A 19,325-nucleotide genomic window follows, 5' to 3' on the forward strand; every position below is an offset into this window, starting at 1 on the left:
TGGCTTTGTAGTAGAGCTTGAAGTTGGGAAGCGAGGTCACCCCTGCTTTATTCTTCCTTCTCAGGATTGCTTTGGCTATTCAGGGTCTTTTTTTAGTTCCATATGAATTTTAGAACTATTTGTTCCAGTTTGTTGAAGAATGCTGTTGGTATTTTGATAGGGGTTGCATTGAATCTGTAGATTGCTTTAGGCAGAATGGCCATTTTGACAATATTAATTCTTCCTAGCCAAGAGCATGGGATGAATTTCCATTGTTTGTGTCCTCTTTAATTTCTCTTAAGAGTATCTTGTAGTTTTCAGGGTATAGGTCTTTCACTTCCTTGGTTAGGTTTATTCCTAGGTATTTTACATACTCTGAAATGATTACAATAGGTTACAACCATTTTCTTATATAGATGCAATAAAGAGAAAAGAAAAAAAAGTGAAAAAAATTGTTCTCTGTGATGAGAACTCGTAGGATTTTCTATCTTCCCAACTTCCCTGTATATCACACAGCAGTGTTAGCTATACTCATCATACTGTTCATTAGCTAGTACTTACTTATCTTATAACTGGAAGTTTCTACCTTTTGACCACCTTCCTCCAATTCCAATTCCTGTCCCCCTGCCTTCTGCCTCTGGTAACTACAAGTCTGATCTCTTTTCTTAGGAGTTTTGGGTTTTTTGTTTTTTTTATTCCACATGTAGGGAAGATCATACAGTATTTGTCTTTTTCTGCCAGTTCTTCACCAATCAGTTCAATTTATGTTTCTGGATTTGTCTGCTGGTAATATCCTTGGGCAGATGGATCATGCTATTATGGTCCATTTTGGGGCAAGGCAACTCTAAGCTCTGAGGACAGGGATAGTGGGGTGTGCCACTGGCTGAAAGCAGTTGGACAGGACTGCAGCCTTGATTCCCTACCCATGTGAGGCTGCAGGATGGGCTCTGTGATTGCCTGGATTCTCTAGTCAGGCAGAGTCTGGTTGGGAGCAGGCACTACAGTAGTTGGGGCTGTGATTTAGCCTCCCTGGCCTGGCAGGGCAGCAGGACAGGACCTAAGGCAGGTATGCTCACTGTTTGGGGACCTGAAAGAATGTGCACAGCATTCACTACTGAGGTCAGACACCCAGGTTTGCTCTGTAGATGGAGGAAGCCATGGACTGTGGCCTTTGTTTAAGTGCCACTGTATGTGGGGCCATTGAATGGGTTCTGCAGCTTCCTGTGTGCTCTGGCTAGGTTCCCTAGTTGGAAAGAGTAAAGGCTGTATTCAGCAGTGAGTGGAGCTGTGAATTAGGTCCCCTACTTGGGCACAGTGGGAGAAGCAGCTCTAAAGCTGGTAAAGCTCTTGTTGTCTTAACTCAAGCTGATCTGCACCCCAAGTTCTCTGATTCAGCAGAGCCACTGTATCTGTTCTAAACACTATCAGCTCTGCCTGTGCACCACTCAGCTCAAGGGCTGCTGGGCTGCACAGCTTATAGGAATTGCCAGCCCTCTTTGTCAGATGGGGCTGGAAGACACTCTCCACAGTGGGTGGGGCTGTCATTCAGCAACTTGCCTGGGCAAGAAGAGGATGTGCTGCTCCAGGCTACCCTCGATTTTCTAAGGAGTGTCTTTGGTTGGGAGGGGCTGAGAATGAATTCATATCCATGGCTATGAGTTCATCCCCATGCCTGTGCATAGCATGGGTATGCTCTGTGACTTGTACTGAATTTTTGCTGGGGGCATCCAGCTCTACCTGGGCCACACAGCTTCAAGAAGTCGTTGCCAGCCCTTCTATCAAATGGAGCCACACACATTCTCCATAGTGGTTGGAGCTGTGATTCAGCTCTTTGCCTGGCATGGGAAAACCAGGCTCTAGGACCAGCAGAATGTTTCATTTGAGGATCTGAATCAGGCAGATGTGCATGTACCTGCCAAGTTCCCTAGTCACAGTGCCCTCTCAACTTGTTCTACAGATGAGCAAAGCCTCCAGTTGGGATTACTACTTGGGCATTTATAGGGATGAACTTGATCTGCCAAGATGTGTGTGCTAGTCATTGCAAACCTCTCCCCTCTATTCTGTCATAGTGTGATTCCCAGTGGTTGAGCCCCACAGATTCTCCTGCGGTCTTTGTGGTGCCAGATCAGAGAATGGACTCCTGAAAAGTGACCCACAGTGCTGGGGGTCGGGGTGGTAGCTGGTTACCCCCTACCAGGTTGGTCCACCGGAGGACCTGGAGGCTTAGGGGAGACCTCTTGGCAGTGGTGCCGTGCTGGCCTGGGGGAGGGACAGTGCAGTCAAGGCCGAGCACCTCTTTCCCCTCTCATGCAGTCCGTCTTGGTTTCTGTGGTGCACAGGGGTGCTTCAGCCTCACCCTCGTTCTGCAGGACCCTCCCAGGGGGTCTTGCTCTTGAATAGTTGTTAGCACTTCTCCTTGCGAAGGGGAGTGAATCAGGAACAACCTATGTCACCATCTTGGTGCCATCCCTCCTCTTTCTTGTTTAGATATAGCATTTATATATCATTCTTCATGCTTGAAAGGAAAATATAATTGAAATAAAAATGGTTAAATTATCCCTAAAATTTAGAGTTCAGTTCTCCTGGGTCCCTTTGAAACTCCGATTTTCATTGTGTGTATATCTTCCTTGGTGAAGACTGTGCTGTCAAAGTGTCAAAAGCAGTGGAAATGCAAGTTTAGGGAAAAACAAAACAAAACAAAAAACCACTTTTGGCTCTTAACTGCTGCACTTTTCATTGTTTGTGCTTTCTTGACCCTAGCAGGTGGAGCTCAGAAGTTTCCACACAATAATGAAGTTTCATATGCATTTTTTAAGAGGTCCTTAGGTGCTTTGCAGCCTGAAATATTCAGTGATATCAGTTGTCCAGTCATGTCACCAGAAAAGCTATGAAGTTCACACAGGCTGAGACAAAGACAATGTCATGACTGAATTCCTGGACAGTAGGAATTGTGAGATATCATTAAATGTTAGACTTACCCTGATTTCAGAAACAGCAAAATTAGGAAAAAGAGTACCCCAGAATTGATGAATTATTGTTTATTTCCCCCATTTATGGAAGAGAGCAGTCATTACCATTATTGTGCAGAATTTGTTGCATTTCAAAATGATTTTTGACTGGTGTCTTCAAATTCTTTATTCTAGGCAGTATCCGAATAACTCCTAAGGACTCCCGTTGGGTTGGTGCTTGGTGGATAAGTTTCCTTGTGGCTGGACTATTGTCCATTATTTCTTCCACACCTTTCTTTTTCCTGCCAAAAAGTCAGGGTAGAACACAGAAAGAAGGGAAAGTTTCAGTATCTATGCATGCACTCAAAACAAATAAGGAAAAAAATCAAGTGGCTAATTTGACCAACTGGCGACAAAATGTTACTGAACATCTAACTGGTGAGTAGGCCACATTCAGAGGCAATTTGGAACTGTTAACCCCAGTGAAAGGATTTAGTGAATATTCCATGTAATCTAGAGTTAGCTTTCTTATTCACTCAGTTTAGCTGCATTATTTTTCACTGCTACTAAGCTAGTAAATTAGATAGCATTATTTTAGCATTACCACTAAAGCAAGTAAGTATTTTCTGAACACATACCACCTCTTTGAAGAGAGTTAGGTTTGTTGTGTTTAGCAGGGAGAAACCAGAAAAAGGCTAAAAATATCTGTTACTTACAAACCAAAGAGTATATATTCAGTATATATTCATTTCAAAATTCTGTAGTATAAACTATTAGGGTTAAAAGGACTTTAATATTTAATTTATTCATTCATTCATTCACTCATTCATTCATTCAAAAATACTACCAAACTGCATACTATGCCCTGGTGATAGACTATTGCCTCTGTTTTCCAAGAATTTACGATCTAATGGGTCACACCAAGAAGAATATAGACAATGGCAGTTCAGTAAATATGGTAAAGTTAGAGAATTATGCGTGACTATGAATTGCGCAACTTAACTATTCTTAGGTGGAAAGGTGCAATCAGAAGAAGGATGTCAGAGACGGTTTCTTTCTACGTAATTAGAGTAAGATTATTTTCTTAGTAATTATATAGAAAACAGTTTGCTTACCTAAATATTCAACAATGCAGTAGAAGCAACAGTAGTAAAGATTATCCAAGTCTGTAACATGAATAAGGATTCTCCACCATTTGACAGCGCCTTCTCTTTCAAGCATAAGCCATGATGGCTAATGGAGAACAATTTAGGAGCAATAATCCAGAGAATGATCCAGCAGCAAGCAGTCAGAGCAAGAGGGCTGAAACAATGAGGTGTTTCAACGTTGCAGTTTTCAGATTGCACAGAAATGGTAGCATAGTAAAAGCCAAAGCAGAGCAGTGTCCAAACCCTTGGCAACTTCTTCAACTTGAAGTTCAAGTGACATTAAAGATTCTCAGATATAGCCCAAGTTCTCCGTCTCATCAGTTCATTTGTTCATTCATTTTAATGTTACTTTCTCCTCCCTATCACTCTAATACAAAAAGAATGTTGTGCTGGAGCTTGAATTGGTTCATGAAAGGATTATTAAATTTTCAGCTGTACCAGTGACTTCAAACTGGCTATGTTGGGAGAACTTACCACCGTTTATTATTGTGGAAAATAGAAACTATGACAAATCAGGCTTTGTTTCCCCAAGAGTCAGTTGTCAAACATTCACCAGTACATCACTGAGTTTTTGAAATGTAATATGCTCAATAAAAATAGCATACCAAGAAATTTTCATTTGGTTTATACCATTTCCAGGATACCAGTCAAATCCCTAAGAAGCAGGGGATTGTCTGAATTCATGAGGAACGTGGTTGACTGTGTGCCCTAAAAGGGTGGAGAGGATAATGAAGATGTAAAAATAGGGCAAGGGCAAACATCATCTATTTTATCAACTGTGTTTGGAGAATAGTAATCAGAATAGTAAAGAGGTCCTTACCTTTGTGCTATTAGGAATGGATGAAACAACTAAGACCATTTAGTCAGAAAAAACAATATTGGATTTATCCTATCGTTCTTGAGTAGAAATAAGACTATTGGTCAGAAAGAAAGAAATATTTCAGTTGACTACAAAACAGTTTGTAAACAGTGAGAATTGTCCAAAAATGGAGTGAATTCCTTTCTGAGGTAGTCACCTTAATGTCACTTGAGTTGTTTATTGATTCACTTATTGAGGATATGTAGTGGATCATGATCATGTGGAAGTTCAGTTTATATGACATCCAAGTTCCCAACCTCAAAAATTCACTGATTTGGAGAACCTGGGCATTCATTTCTTTTGATGAAATGTGAAACTCACTTAGAATGCCTCACAGGCTAACTGTTCTTTCTGACTGTGGAGGCCCATGGAGAGAGATTTAGCATTTTGACCTAACAATTTTCAATGTTATTTATGCCAGCTATAATTTCCTTAACCTCTTCTTTTTTCCCTTCTACACACTTTGCCCTCTTTTTTCTTATTATAAGCAGATAACAATATTTCTTAGTTGCCATTGGATAGAAAACTCAGTTCTCACTCTATTTAATGGAAAACTTCAGAGATCCATAGAGTGAGATCTTTCCAAGTCCATATCATCCATCTTTCAATGAGCATATCTTATTTGCCCTGCTAGATTCTGATACTTCCTACTGTTTTTCTAAATAGTCCCTTCCACTTTTAACTCAAATTACAACTGGTTGACATGGCGATTACAGACCCAGATCACATAATTTTGCCATGGACAGAAGTCATAAATTTGTTACACACCTGTTTGTAGGCACAGGTTGTTGTACTATTATTGTCATAATGTTACTTGAGATACAACATCATCGTTTTCTTCATCTCCTTGCACCTTGAGAAAGGTGATTTATAATACTGCCAGATGTGACAAGGTAGTATTTTGTAGTAGTATACCAGGTATACAAGAGATTTGACCTGGCACAAAATTGATCTTTTGATATTTGAACCTTAGTCTCCTTATTTCTGTGAGATTTGGATTATACTACTTTAAGGTAAATTTCTACTTAATTATTGTATTTTATATGATAATTATATTATAAAGTGCTAATAAATAAGAGATCTTGCATTTCTTATTCACTTTTATTTCTTGAGCACCTAGAATATTACCTGGTACCCAATTGAAAACCAAATATTTGTTGAGTGAATGAATAAATGAACTCATGATTATGCAGTTGTATGGTAGAGCAAAGTGTGCATGAAGTCAACAGAACAAAGTTGCAAAGCAGCATGTATGTATGCTCCCATTTGGGGATAAAATGAGTTAGCTAAATAAAAACATACATAAGGAAAAAATTGAAAGAATATATTTTAAAATTATCAGCACTAGGATTGCAGAGTATTCTGACTTCCTGTGTTATGTATTTACATAATTTAAAATCTTCTATAATTTAAAATATTGACATATCTTTAAGTGCATTATATTTTATTTTTATTTTTTAATAGGTTTTCTCCAGTCCATAAAAAGTATCCTTACCAATCCCCTATATGTTATATTTGTGTTTTCAATATTGCTACAAGTCAGCACCTTCATTGGTGGCTTTACTTATATCTTCAAATACATAGAACAACAGTATGGTCGCTCAGCATCTGAGGCTAACATTTTGTTGGGTAAGATATTATTTATATTTGCCTGATAAGTGATATACTAGCATGTAATTGAGTTCCAAGTGACATTTTGTTGTGAAGGCAATTTCATAATTTAGTAAATATAATTTCCATTGACTCTTTTGTACCTCTTAGCAAATTTGTCAATCTTGTGATATTGTTCTGTATTTAAAGTTGCATCTCATGTTATTTTTTAGATGAATTTCTGAAGGAAAAGTCGAGTGTGAATGGAACATTTAGATAGGACAACTGCATAATTGGATCTTATAATTAGTGCTGAGCTCCTGAGAGAAATCCTTTTGTAATATAATCATCATAATTCCATAATTTATGGACTTTGAATGAAGACCCAGATACTTACAAAAAATAGGATATTGACATTTCCAAAAAGAAAAATCAGCATAAGCTATCAATTATGTCTGCATAATTCAGAGAAAATATCATATTTTAGAGAGTTTTGCTACAATATCTATTTCCAATGACATATTGAGACTTACTTATGAAGGAAAGGTTTTTCATATAATAATCTTCCCCCATCCTAGTATAACATAAAATTCTTAAGAGCAGTATATTACTCACTACAGGGCCCAGGACAGTGTAGAAACTCAACAAATATTTGACAAATTAAACTGAATTTAGCAAGTGGTATGTAAGTCATAAGTAAATAAGAAAATAGTTATGTATGATGCTCTTATTGAACTTAAAACCTCAAACTGTAAAAGTTAAGTTTGGCTCCCAATAAGGTTTTTGTTAGGGGGGGTCTTCATTTTAATAACTTTTGCAGGACAATGAAATGGAAAAGTTGTAAAGGATCAGTCATTTTAAATATCATATTTCGATTTATTTATCATCTCAGGGTATATGTGTGTTTGGATGAGTATTAAGAGATATTAATTCTAGTGTTTAATTCTAAAGTACTGGGTAAATTTGGAGTGAGTTTTTAAGGATTGGAGCTCTTTATTTTGAGGAGATGTAAAGGGTTTTTAGATGGTCAGGATGAAATTCTCATAGGCAGGAAGATAACATTGTGTTGCTGTTTTCCAGGAAAAAACACCCATAGAAACCATCTGTTCAGGCATGCAATTATTCTCAGTCACTGACTTTTGCTTCTGGGGGACCCAAACCCTAAGCACTGAGAGGAAGAAATTATTTTGTCTCTCATATAGAACACTGGTCCCCTCCCTCCTGGCCTGCCAGCCTTCTACTGAAGAAGTAAAAGATTGAAAGAATCTGGTTGATATACACTGTGTTTCATATATGGAAAAATACTTCAGCATAAATCATATTTATATAATTAGACTTTTTTGTCTTCTTTTTTTTTAGGAATCATAACCATACCAACTATTGCAGCTGGACTGTTTATAGGAGGATACATCATTAGAAAATTCAAACTTAGCTTGCTTGGAATTGCCAAATTTTCATTACTCGTCAATGTGTTGAGCTTCTTGTTTAACCTATTAAATTTTGCACTTATCTGTGAAAACAAATCAGTTGCTGGCCTAACCTTGACCTATGATGGGTGCGTATTTATCAATATTATCAATTGCACAGTATATAAAGATCCAATGTAAAAGACTGAGGAAAACCGTGAAGATAGCAATTTTAACTAAACTTTCTTTTAATTGAGAGAAATTTCAATTTGCAAATTCTTAAAATGCCCATTTCTTATAATCTCAGAAAGCTTTCCTTTTCTTCCTTCCTTAAAGAAAAGCTACATAGGTTGTAATAATAGTTATCATGCATGGGGTGCTTACAAGGAGTGATGGTTACTTTTATCCCCTTACAGATAGGGAAAGCAAGGCTTAGACAGAGACCCAAATTACATGGCTAGCAATATTAAGAGTCTTTTGATTCTTAGTACTGACTGCACTTTAGGATTATTGACTCCAAAACTCATAGTCTTAACCACTGCAATCTTGGATTGATCATGAGAGGGATATAAATGACATTTTCTAAAAGTAACTGAACAATATTCATCTATAGATAATTTTGATGTTTCACAACTATCTTTATAGAAAACCTCCCTCGCTGAATTCTCCTTTCCTGCAAGCTACTAGTATTTCTTCTGATATTGTCTTCATTAGCAGTAGAATTGATAAATATCCTGTATATAATTGCATAATAGGGACTGGAAAACCTTTTCTTTTAATTATTATCAAGTATGTGAAGTATTACTAGTCCTATGATCTCTACCCTCAATCAAGGGCAGGAGTCCTGTGCAGATTTCTTATCTCCTGAATATAATCAACAAGCTCATTCACTTAAGCTTCCTTAAGTTTAGGAAGGTTCACATGCGAGCAACAAAGGTCCTGGGATCACAGTTCAGTAACCCTGCTTCTTCGTGCTTCTTATTTTGGCTCTGAGCTTTTAGACTCCAAAAACTATGAGGTATCAATTTCAACTTGTCAAATCTCCCCTATCTGTTCCTTACTTAAAGGTTATGATATTCTTGGAGGCTTGCTAATCTAGTTTTAAATTATCTCCCCACTTCCTCCTAATCCTGATTGCTGCATATTCCTATCCACCATCACCCACTCTGATAACTCAAAATGCAGAATCCCTAGAACATTGAACTATAGAGATAAAAGCACCTTAGAGATTATGCAGCCCAGCCCTCTTATGGTCTCTTCTTGTGCCTTGTTTGAAGTCACACAATGACTCCAGACTGACACTACCTCACATCATTAATGCCAAGGGCTCACTGGTCTGCAGGACAAGCTTTTGCCTGACACCAGTTCCCTGAAAACAAGTACAGTAACTGTGCCATCTGTTCAAAAGGAGGCAGCTAGAGTTCTGCAGGACTTTTTCATTCAGAAAAATTTTACTGAGAATCTCCATAAAGGTCAAGAAGATTTATAGGATACATCAATGTCCTCATGTTTAGTGACAGCAAAGGACAGAATCAATGTATTCAACATTCATAAAGTTTTTAGAGAATGAATTAGTGCAGAAGTCAGATTATGGTCTAAGGGCTTATATAGATCTGTGAGACCTTATCAGAGAGTCAACACATTCTTATCTATTTTTACAATAATTATCTGCCTTTTTTCATTCTCATTTTCTCATGATTTTGTCTAAGGCTACAAGAAGTGTGATAACATCAACCTGAAGCCTGATGATATGTGTTCTTGTGTATTCTTATGTCTTAAAATTTTCTTAGTTCTAATTATTAATGGAGTATATACCAATAGAAATGACCAATTGGAACAAATACCTCTGGGATCCTCAATACTTCTTATGAATGGAAAGGACTATAGAAACCAAAAAAGCATGAGAACTGCTCAATTAATTTTTTCCTTCCAAATTTCTATGAGGTTGATGTTATTACGTGTGACTTACGAATGGCTAAACTGATTTTAGAAAAAGTCACATTGCTGTGAAGTGGGAGAATTAATGTGAACACAGACGATCTCATTGCAATGTCTGGACAGGGTAGTTAATCATGTTTAACCACTCCTCATCATCTGTCCCCAAGTGGAATTAGGTATTAGATGACTTTTAGTAAAATTATTGATAATAAAATTTCTGAATCTAGTTTTTTCTTTCTTCATGTAATTTACATTTTTATTCAAAGTTACTTTATCCTAATCATTAGCAATATTTTTTATCAAAACCAAAAGAATAATTTAAAAATCTATAAGCAGAAAATTAGCCATATAAATCATCCATTTTGTAATTTTAGCCATGTTATAAGTTATATTTTACATTTATAACCATGTTTTACAGTAAATTGTTATAAAGTATGTTTTAGTTTCATTTTAAAAGTATATGGAGTTTTTCTAGTCTTTCTCAACTGGTTCTATTCTTCCTGATTTTTAAAAATTTATTCCTAGGGCTTCTGCTTTGGCCACATCAAATTCTTTTCTTATGTAATTAAAATATAGATTTAAAAATTCAAACTAGTTAAATAACACTCAGAGAGAGATTCATGGAACTTCACAGTGAACAGGAAATAACTTAGTCTAATGCTATTCATTACCTTACTGAAGAGAAACTGAGTCTCAGAAAAATTTCATCAGTAATTCCTTGATAGAACCACAAAGACCTCTTATCGAAGTCTTACCTATACTCTTTGGTTTCTTTCTTACATTTTACTTTCCCTAGGTTGTAAATCATGTCTGGGTACAGATGCAGGGTGAAGAGTTAATGGGCATGAAGAGGAAAAGGTGCCACTTTGACTCATCAGTCATCAAATTTCTGTATCTAATTGAAGGGCAATGCTTGCTCTTATTTCTCCACCGCCCTTCCTTCCCCTCGCCTCCCCTTGTCTCCCTTCCCTCTCTTCTCCTCTTTTCTCTTCTCTTCCCCCCGCCCTCCTCCTTTCCTTGTTCTTATTTCTCACTCTCTTGCTCTCTTTTTGATATATGTCTATCATATTTCCAGAAATAATCCAGTGGCATCTCATGTAAATGTACCACTTTCTTATTGCAACTCAGACTGTAATTGTGATGAAACTCAATGGGAACCCATCTGTGGGGACAATGGAATAACTTACGTATCACCTTGTCTAGCAGGATGCAAATCTTCAAATGTCAGTAAAAAGCCTATAGTGAGTATGAATTTTTACTTTCGAACTTCCTCTCCTTAATCAAAATCACAGATTTAATTACTTGTCAAATGTTTCTATAGCTAAGGTTTCCAAGAAAAAGATAAAAGGAAAAGACTCTGAGTATTGTCTATCATTATGATGGCTGTGACATTGTATAAAGAGACTTTCATATAAAATCCTGCTTGAGACAAAAACAGGTTTTCCTAATGCTTGAATTCTCATTTGCAACTACTCCTGCTTTTTCCCTTGAGTTTATAAGAATATGACCTTTTGGAATTTAATGCACTTAGGATTTCTAGGAAGCACCTCATTTGATTAAAGGATATGATTTCCATTAGGCTGGAGGTACTTTACCCTTCAGACTCTAGGAGAAGGTCAGGCCAACCCCTCGTTAACACTACCTGCCTTTTCAGGAAAACAATTTATGTACAATTTTGCATATAGATTCTGTTGAGTTTATCTCTAGGCTCATACACTTTGACTTCCCAAGAAATTAATCAAGGCTGCTTACTCACTTGATTGTCCAATTCTTGGTTTCCATTTTGATTTCCTCAAAGCAGCCACTTCTCCTACCCACTTCTACTCAGTTACCTGCTAACATCACCCACAGAAATGCCATTTCCTTCTTCACTCGGAAGGTTCCCTTCCATACGAACTATGGGTCCCCCCAACCCCTTCCTCCCCTCCCTGCCTTCTCTTCTCCTCTTTTCTCTTTCCGCTTCGTCCTCCTTTCCTTGTCCTTTTTATTTCTTACACTGGGTAATTTATAATAGCTGGAGATCAGGTATGGTGTTACCTACCCCACCTCCAACCCACTGAATATCTCACTGAAGTCCGGGCATCCATTTCCTGGACTTTTCCCTCCCATAAATATTAGCAGGATAATCAGCTATGATCATTGCTCTTTACTACACCCTTCTGTCTTTGATTTTCAGACCTTTTCCCTCATTTCCTTCCCTGTAGGCCTACTAATTATATTATTGAAGGACACTGAGAACTTTGAAGAATAAATCACCTACATTGCTTGAGGCTGGGCCATAAATTTGCGCAAATGTGGCCTTCCAGCTATACTTAAAAGCCTACATCTCATATTCATGGCTACAGTACCTTTCACTGAGAATGCCCCACTTAATCCATCAAGGACCTTTGCCCATTAGTGAAAATCTGGAAGAGACATAATATTAGAATCCTAAACAGATATCTGCTTACTTTTGAGACCCCATCTTCATAATGGCAATGACTATACCAATTGGGAGCTACTGGGGAATTCTTTTACCAAATCCTTAGTAATAAACCATCCCTTCTTAATCACTAAAAATAATATTCTTTGTACTTAAGTTTAGTTTTATTGGCCAATAGACTTGCTCCATAAAGGATGCCATATTTTTCCAAGTGAAAAAGTAAAGCTTGGCTCTCAGATAATATAGATCCAAATTCTTCCTCAGTTCCTCCTTCAGTATTTACTATATAGCACTAATAAGTTCCAACTTCCCTTAAATCTTAGTTTACCCTAGACTCAGAACAGAATTTATTAAAATAAAATGCCTGCCAAATGAAATCTCTAAAATCATTTATTGCTAAATTTTTCCCCCTGTGTTCTGACCACTAGAGTAGTCTTGTGTGTTGACCCTCTCTGGAAATAACATCATCTATCCTGTTATCTGCCATTATGCTGTGGATGTTGGGTTTGCAGCCAAATTAGAATTCCAGCATTCCCTCCCTGATTCCGTTCCCCCTGGACCCAGCCCCAGTCCAGCCGGTAACTCTAGTTCCTGATTTAGTCCCTCCCAAACTACTATATTTTCTGAATTGCCTGGATAATCCCTCCCCAGGGATTGTCCCGGATTCTTAGAGATTGTTAAAGAGAATCAGTAGGTGTGTTATAGAAAGCAAAAGTGAGTGGAAGAGAAAGACGTAAAAGAATTTAAATTCATGAGAAAATTATGTACAGTTTCAGACATTAATTTCTTCTCTTCTTTCCTAATCTCTGAATTAAGGATGAACTAAATGTTAATAGAGAATTACATTTCTTGTCCAGAAAGGATTCCAGAAAACTATTTTTTCCTTCAACTATTAAGCTACTGTGTTTTTAGAATGTACTCTTTAAAAACTGTAAATATTTTAGCATATGTGAATGAGATGTCTTTAAATATAATGGAATATATTTATAGCCCAGTCGTATTCTGCAAATATATTCTGTAATATCTCAAAAATTATCTTTTAGGTGTTTTATAACTGTAGTTGTGTGGAAGCAACCAGTTTCCAGAACACAAGTAACTCGGCAAATTTGGGTGAATGTCCAAGGGATGATCAATGTGCAAGAAAATTTTATATTTATTTAGTGGTACAAATCTTGTCTCTTTTTTCCTCTTCATTGGGAGGTACCTCAAATATCATGCTGGTTTTTAAGTGAGTATAACTTTTTTTAAAGCACTTTTATGTATATTATACTACAAAGACACCTTACAATGTACATATTTTTCCACAGTAAACTTGGAACCCAAATTCATATTTTGTTACATTTTGATTATCTAAGAAAGCATTTTCTTAGGATTATTGTGATATTCCAATGCCATAATTAATAATAATTTGCTTCTAATTCTTCCATTACAAAATCTATATTCCATACTTTCTCTTCTTACTAAGATTTTTAAGATCCAGACTGATGGACAATTGCCTCAATCATAAAAGAACCTCTAATTTTGATATGCCTTACACCCTTTATTCTTACAGTGTTAGAGTAAATCACCTACTGATTTCATTGAAAGAAAACATTTGGGAGCTAGACTGTAAATACAAACAGTCTATGATAGTCCAATCTTTTAATTTACTCTCCAAATGGCTTTTGACCAAGTTTCTCAAATACTCTTATAGCCAAGAAAATAATATATGAACAGAGTTCATTCCTTTTTTCACTCATTAGACAAATATTTAGATAGCTTGATGAAGAATGTTCCATGATGAATAAAACAGATAATGTACCTGTTTTCATACAGTCTAGGATATGACAGGAAAAATTGACATCAGACAAATCAGTTTAAAAATAAACATATAATTTAAATTGGCATTAGTGCTAATAAGGGAAAAAAATGACATTAAAGGGACTAAAAAGGGAACCTAATTTAGGATTGAGTTTTGAAACTGTGAAGAAGAGAACTCAGAGAATACTACTCAAAAAAAGGTGACATTTACTCTAAAGGTCTAGGGAATAAGTTAGACAAATGAAGAACTTTATAAGGAAAGGTTCCAGATGCCAATACTTCAAGGCAGGGAAGAGCTCTTCTGTGTGAGGTCAAATGAACCCTGTTGGTATGAACATACTGAAAGAGATATGGCATAAAATAAGGTTGGAAGGGAGCAGATACTATGAGCCCCTATTGGTGAAGTTAATCATTCAGTTATGTAAAACTGAAAACATACAAATACTTGCATGCACGTCTTAAAAATATACATGTATAAGTATGGTATCCTGGATTAACATCTAATTATTCTTCTGATATCTAGGTACTTGACCACAGCATGACATGGAAGGGAAAGAAAGTAAATGTATTAACTTTTATTAAAATGAGTATAGACCTGTAAACTGAGTTGACAATTGGTTATAGTCTGCTCTGACCCCAAATCATGTCAAACTATTTATAGTAACTTATTCCACAGATACTGCTTCACCTTTAAATATAAAGTATTGTCTTCTATATTAACCAAATTACAGATTTATTAACTTATAAGAAATTATCTTAAAACTCCATATTAGCTTGCATCTCAAGTCTTCACTTAATTTAAAAGCTTTCATGAAGAAAAAGAGGGTTTTAGAAATCATTGCTCCATCATTGATGACATCTATGTTTTATGTTATTAAGCAAGTGGCTAAGATCAACATTACCATTTGCCTTGAGAGTTGAATGGAAAAACAGCTTTCAGGGGCAGCATGGTTAGAACAAGAAAGTGAAGGGATTTTTAATAAGGTAGAATATGAGGATTTTCCTGGTAACTGACAGTGAGTTCCAGGGGACACAACGGAAGGGTTTGAGTTCTGCAAAAGGAGTACGAGACTGATTGTGATCAAAAGATGTACTAACTCACATGGGGGTAAGGGCCCTGGGGTCCAGAGAGAAGGAACCTGAGGCTAAGAGGGGTGAAATGACTTCCATAAGTCACTTAGTCGATATGAAATGTGCTTTATCTCTTTCTTCCTAAGAACAAGAGCTAGTTTGGCATCTCGTAGGAGGCACTTAGCCAATGTTTGTTCAATGATTAAATTTACTTATCTCTATGAACAAATAGTCATTCAAAGGCTCAAAAGAAAAAAAAGGCCCTTAATGTATCAGTTAATTCCATATTTCAGTGAAAGTGAGGGTTTTGAGCCTCAGTCACCTCTTCCCACCCTGCCTCTGCTGCTGGATAATTCATTTCACTTGATATGCACCAGGTTATCATGGGATGATAGCGCCAACAGCTCAGCGAACACAGAAAAAAGAAATTGTGGATACAACTCGGTAAATGCAAGAGTGAGTCAATTTCTAAGAGAAGATACAAATTTGCTAGCTACCATTTAAGTCACATTTAAATGCACTTAGACACTAGAATAAAGATAACTTTTTTGACTCTTCTGGTCAAAAATATTTGTAGTTCATCAATCACATTAGTTAGCTTTTCTGTTAAGAGCAATGACAGAAATAAGATAGTAAAGAGTTCTTCTCAGGCCAAGACCTAGATACAAATCTCTGTTCTATCATAAAGCCTGTGTCAACTGAATAGGACGATGACATCAGTTTCTTCATAGACATAATAAGGTCTTCTCCAACTACCATCTAATAGGGTTTCATAAAGATCAAATGTGAAAATGTTTGTTAAACCATCTTGAAATCATAACGCATTGAATAAATAAAGGAACAATAATTATTATTACCATTCAGGTGTTTGCTTTTAAACAACTGAAAGCATAACCTAACATTTATGTCAGTTACTCACTTGAGGGTTTTCGTTTGATCATGAAGACTAACACACTGGGAAATGTTTTAATATTGAACTCAGCTTGGTATTTTAGAGATGTTTAATGTTTCTTTGCCTTTATCTTATTTCAGAAATGTTCAACCTGAGCTAAAATCACTTGCGGTGGGTTTCCATTCACTAACTATACGAACACTAGGTATGATAAATACGTAGATTATAAATTCAAGATATAGAAGCTCATGTCGAACCTCAAAAATTGAATGTAATTAATTTCCAATTATAAGAAAGTGGAAAAAAAGATATAAGTAAAAGCCATTTCTACCTTTGCAGTAAAATGAAAACAGACAAGGAAGCCAAATGACTTAAAAGAGAACTTGATAGTTAATTCTAGTTAAAGTTAACCTTTATCTAGAAAAAGGAATCAACCATATTTGTTTTACGCTTTTCTAACACAAAGATGGGTAGTCTCCAAAGTTATTCTACTTTCAGGTTTAGGAATATTTCTTTCCACAGGCAGAGTGGAGGGCCTCCCTGGGTGGATAACAGCTTGGGAACCCGGGCATCTGCTCGGGCTGAGACTGTACAGAACAAAAGGAGACTTTCACTTCCCTGCTTCCCGCTGCCTCGTTCTCTGAAGCTGGGAAAGCTTACCCCAGTAGACTGTCAAGCCCAGAAGTCCTATTTCTAAATATTCAAATGAAATTAGTACAGATTTAGGCAATCATCCTTTATCTTTTGTTGCCATGTGCCATTTATATCACACAGATTCTTGTTAGCTTAACACCTTCTAACCTAACTCCTGTGTATACCCCTTGGTAAGACCTATTCACAGAATTTGCTTGTTCCTGGAAAGTAGGAAACAGGCTTCATTCATCCAGGGCTTAAGGCAGAAGATGGATCATGATGGCAGCCACTGATGGCGGAAGGGAAAGGATGTAGGAGGGGTTAATCCCTGGGGCCCTTGCAAATAAAAGAAAGAAAGCATAACTCTAAGGCCAAATTTCAATGGGGAAGTTGTCCAAGAAGCATATTTGGAGAGAAGGCCATGGATCCTCAAAGGTCAAAAGAGTCAATACAAAGGGCGTGGGTGAGAAGGCGAAGGTGGGGTGCCATAGGATTCCATTACAGTTCACTTCTCAGCATTCTTTGTGCTTCCCTAGTCTCACCTCTCTGCCCATCCTGAGAGTTCCTACCACCGGGTGCAATGGGGATGCCTCTCTCCTAGAACCTAGGCCACAAGTCAGCAGATGGAAATGGAATCTGGGGAGTTAGTATTCCTGAGACTGAGAATAGAGGGAATTCTTCTAGCAACATAAAATAGGAAAAAAAAGGAATTTTGCCATCCTAATTGTGAACCCCTTGTTTTGATATGTCCAATATATGGCACAATGAAACCTAACTCTTCTATGGGCAAAACGCATATGGAATGCCAAACTTCTGATTCACAAACAATTGTCTTGAATATAATATATGTGTAAATTGTGGAAAATGGTATTTGGAAAATAGGTTATTAGAAGTTTTAAAATTCCAATAATGATAAAAGACCAAGTTTGCTACCTATATTTAATTCATTAAGTTTGATCAAACCAGTGGCATTCTATGAGGAAAATAAATTATTGGCATATATCTTTAATTTTTCAAAGGGTGGCTATGATTTGTGGAAATCTATAACTTCTCACCCATTTCCTCAGTACCAGTGTTCCTCAGATCTATTGGCCTCAGACACCAGTCCCTTGTCATTCTAAGATTTCTCACTCTCAGAAAACTGAGACTGATTAAAATGTAAATGAAATCAGTAAGATTGTGAGATATGAATCACTACCATTTTTTATGTAACAAAATTAAATTTGAAAACCTTTTGTCAAAATACAAAAAAGAATAAAGTAAAATCATGACTGCTTCAGTTCTGCCATATGAAAGATAGATCTCTACTAGCATGTCCCTAAAATTCTGGTCAAATCTCCAATGCTTAGAACTAGGAGCCAGTCTCAGATTTGTGGAAATACTGATAAGAGCAGATGGGCACTTCTGCTTTGAGACAACAAATGTGTTCCTAAAAAAGCCTTATGTTCTGCAAAATCATACACTACAAATAAAAATCGGGTTAAGCACAGACCACTGGAGAGCTTGGCATCACTGTCATCAGAACATTCACAAAAAATTCAACACCACGGGCCCTAATGTGGACAACCCAGGCTGCTTCAAGAGATGGTAAAAATGCATACAAATCAATGGGAAGAAAATGCAGGTTTATGGGCTCCAACGACACCAAAAAGGGGGAAGTGGAGCTCTGAGCCAAAAAAGGACAACCTGCTGGAAGCCAGCATTACGTGAAGCTGGAGAAGAAGTCCTAATATTGGTCTCACCTTTTAACTTTCTTAAAAATAGAGTTGAATAATCTCCTGCCTTTGCAGCAGCTGAGCTGCGAGCTTTTTCTTTCCCTGTGAAGTTATAATTCTATTCACACTCTTCCAGCTCTCCTTGTCCAAGAAGAATTATGTATGAACCAACATAATTCCCTTGTTTTACTGACAGCATTCTCCTTCTTACCAGTCAGGTTTAAGTCAACTGGCATTATAAGAAGAATAGAGTGTACAATGTCCTTTCTTCCCTATGTATGTTGGCAAAGTGAGATAGATCAAAGATGTCTATGCTGTTTTACATGGCTTGAGCCTTTTGAGATTCCTAACAAACTTGGTTCTTGAGTAGATTTAAGCCAAAATAATGGGAGAATCCTCCAAAATGTTCAATTTTTATGTCATCCAAAATGTATCAATATGAAATGTCACCCAGTTACATTTGAAACATGTTTGTTGGATTGACAGCTTCACATCTCATTTTGCAGGAGGAATTCTGGCTCCTATATATTTTGGAGCTCTGATTGACAGAGCATGTATAAAGTGGTCCATCACCAGCTCTGGGAAGCAAGGGTCATGTAGGATATATAATTCCACATTATATGGGTAAGTTGTCATAAATATAATTTATTAATTGATTTGTCTTTTGACTGTATTTATTCCTAAAAGATGATATGTCATTTTCAGTATAGTAACAATATTAATAATTATAGCCACCACTTAATGAACTTTGTATTCAGTGCTGTATCAGGCAACCTGGTATCTCATTTTAAAACTCATAGAAACTGTAGAAGGTGGATTTTTCTCCTTTTCCCTTAACTATGAAGAAAAGAAGATTCAAAGAGTAACTTGTTTAAAATCATATAGCTAATAATAATAGATTTGGAATTTGCTTCCCAAAGCTTT

General features: G+C 36.8%; 1 protein-coding gene across 1 annotated transcript in view; it reads left to right on the forward strand.

Moving 5' to 3' along the window:
- The window catches only part of LOC118914484 (solute carrier organic anion transporter family member 1B3), a 51,838-nt gene that overhangs the window by 27,178 nt on the left and 5,335 nt on the right, over window positions 1-19,325 (forward strand). Inside the window, exons 8-14 of the mRNA XM_036889445.2 lie at window positions 3,123-3,365; window positions 6,399-6,563; window positions 7,884-8,079; window positions 10,944-11,109; window positions 13,334-13,518; window positions 16,194-16,258; window positions 18,908-19,025. Coding sequence (XP_036745340.2) covers window positions 3,123-3,365; window positions 6,399-6,563; window positions 7,884-8,079; window positions 10,944-11,109; window positions 13,334-13,518; window positions 16,194-16,258; window positions 18,908-19,025 — 1,138 coding nt within the window. The remainder of the gene's footprint in view (window positions 1-3,122; window positions 3,366-6,398; window positions 6,564-7,883; window positions 8,080-10,943; window positions 11,110-13,333; window positions 13,519-16,193; window positions 16,259-18,907; window positions 19,026-19,325) is intronic.

This window comes from Manis pentadactyla, chromosome 14 (genome assembly GCF_030020395.1).
Source record: "Manis pentadactyla isolate mManPen7 chromosome 14, mManPen7.hap1, whole genome shotgun sequence".
Lineage (NCBI taxonomy): Eukaryota > Metazoa > Chordata > Mammalia > Pholidota > Manidae > Manis > Manis pentadactyla.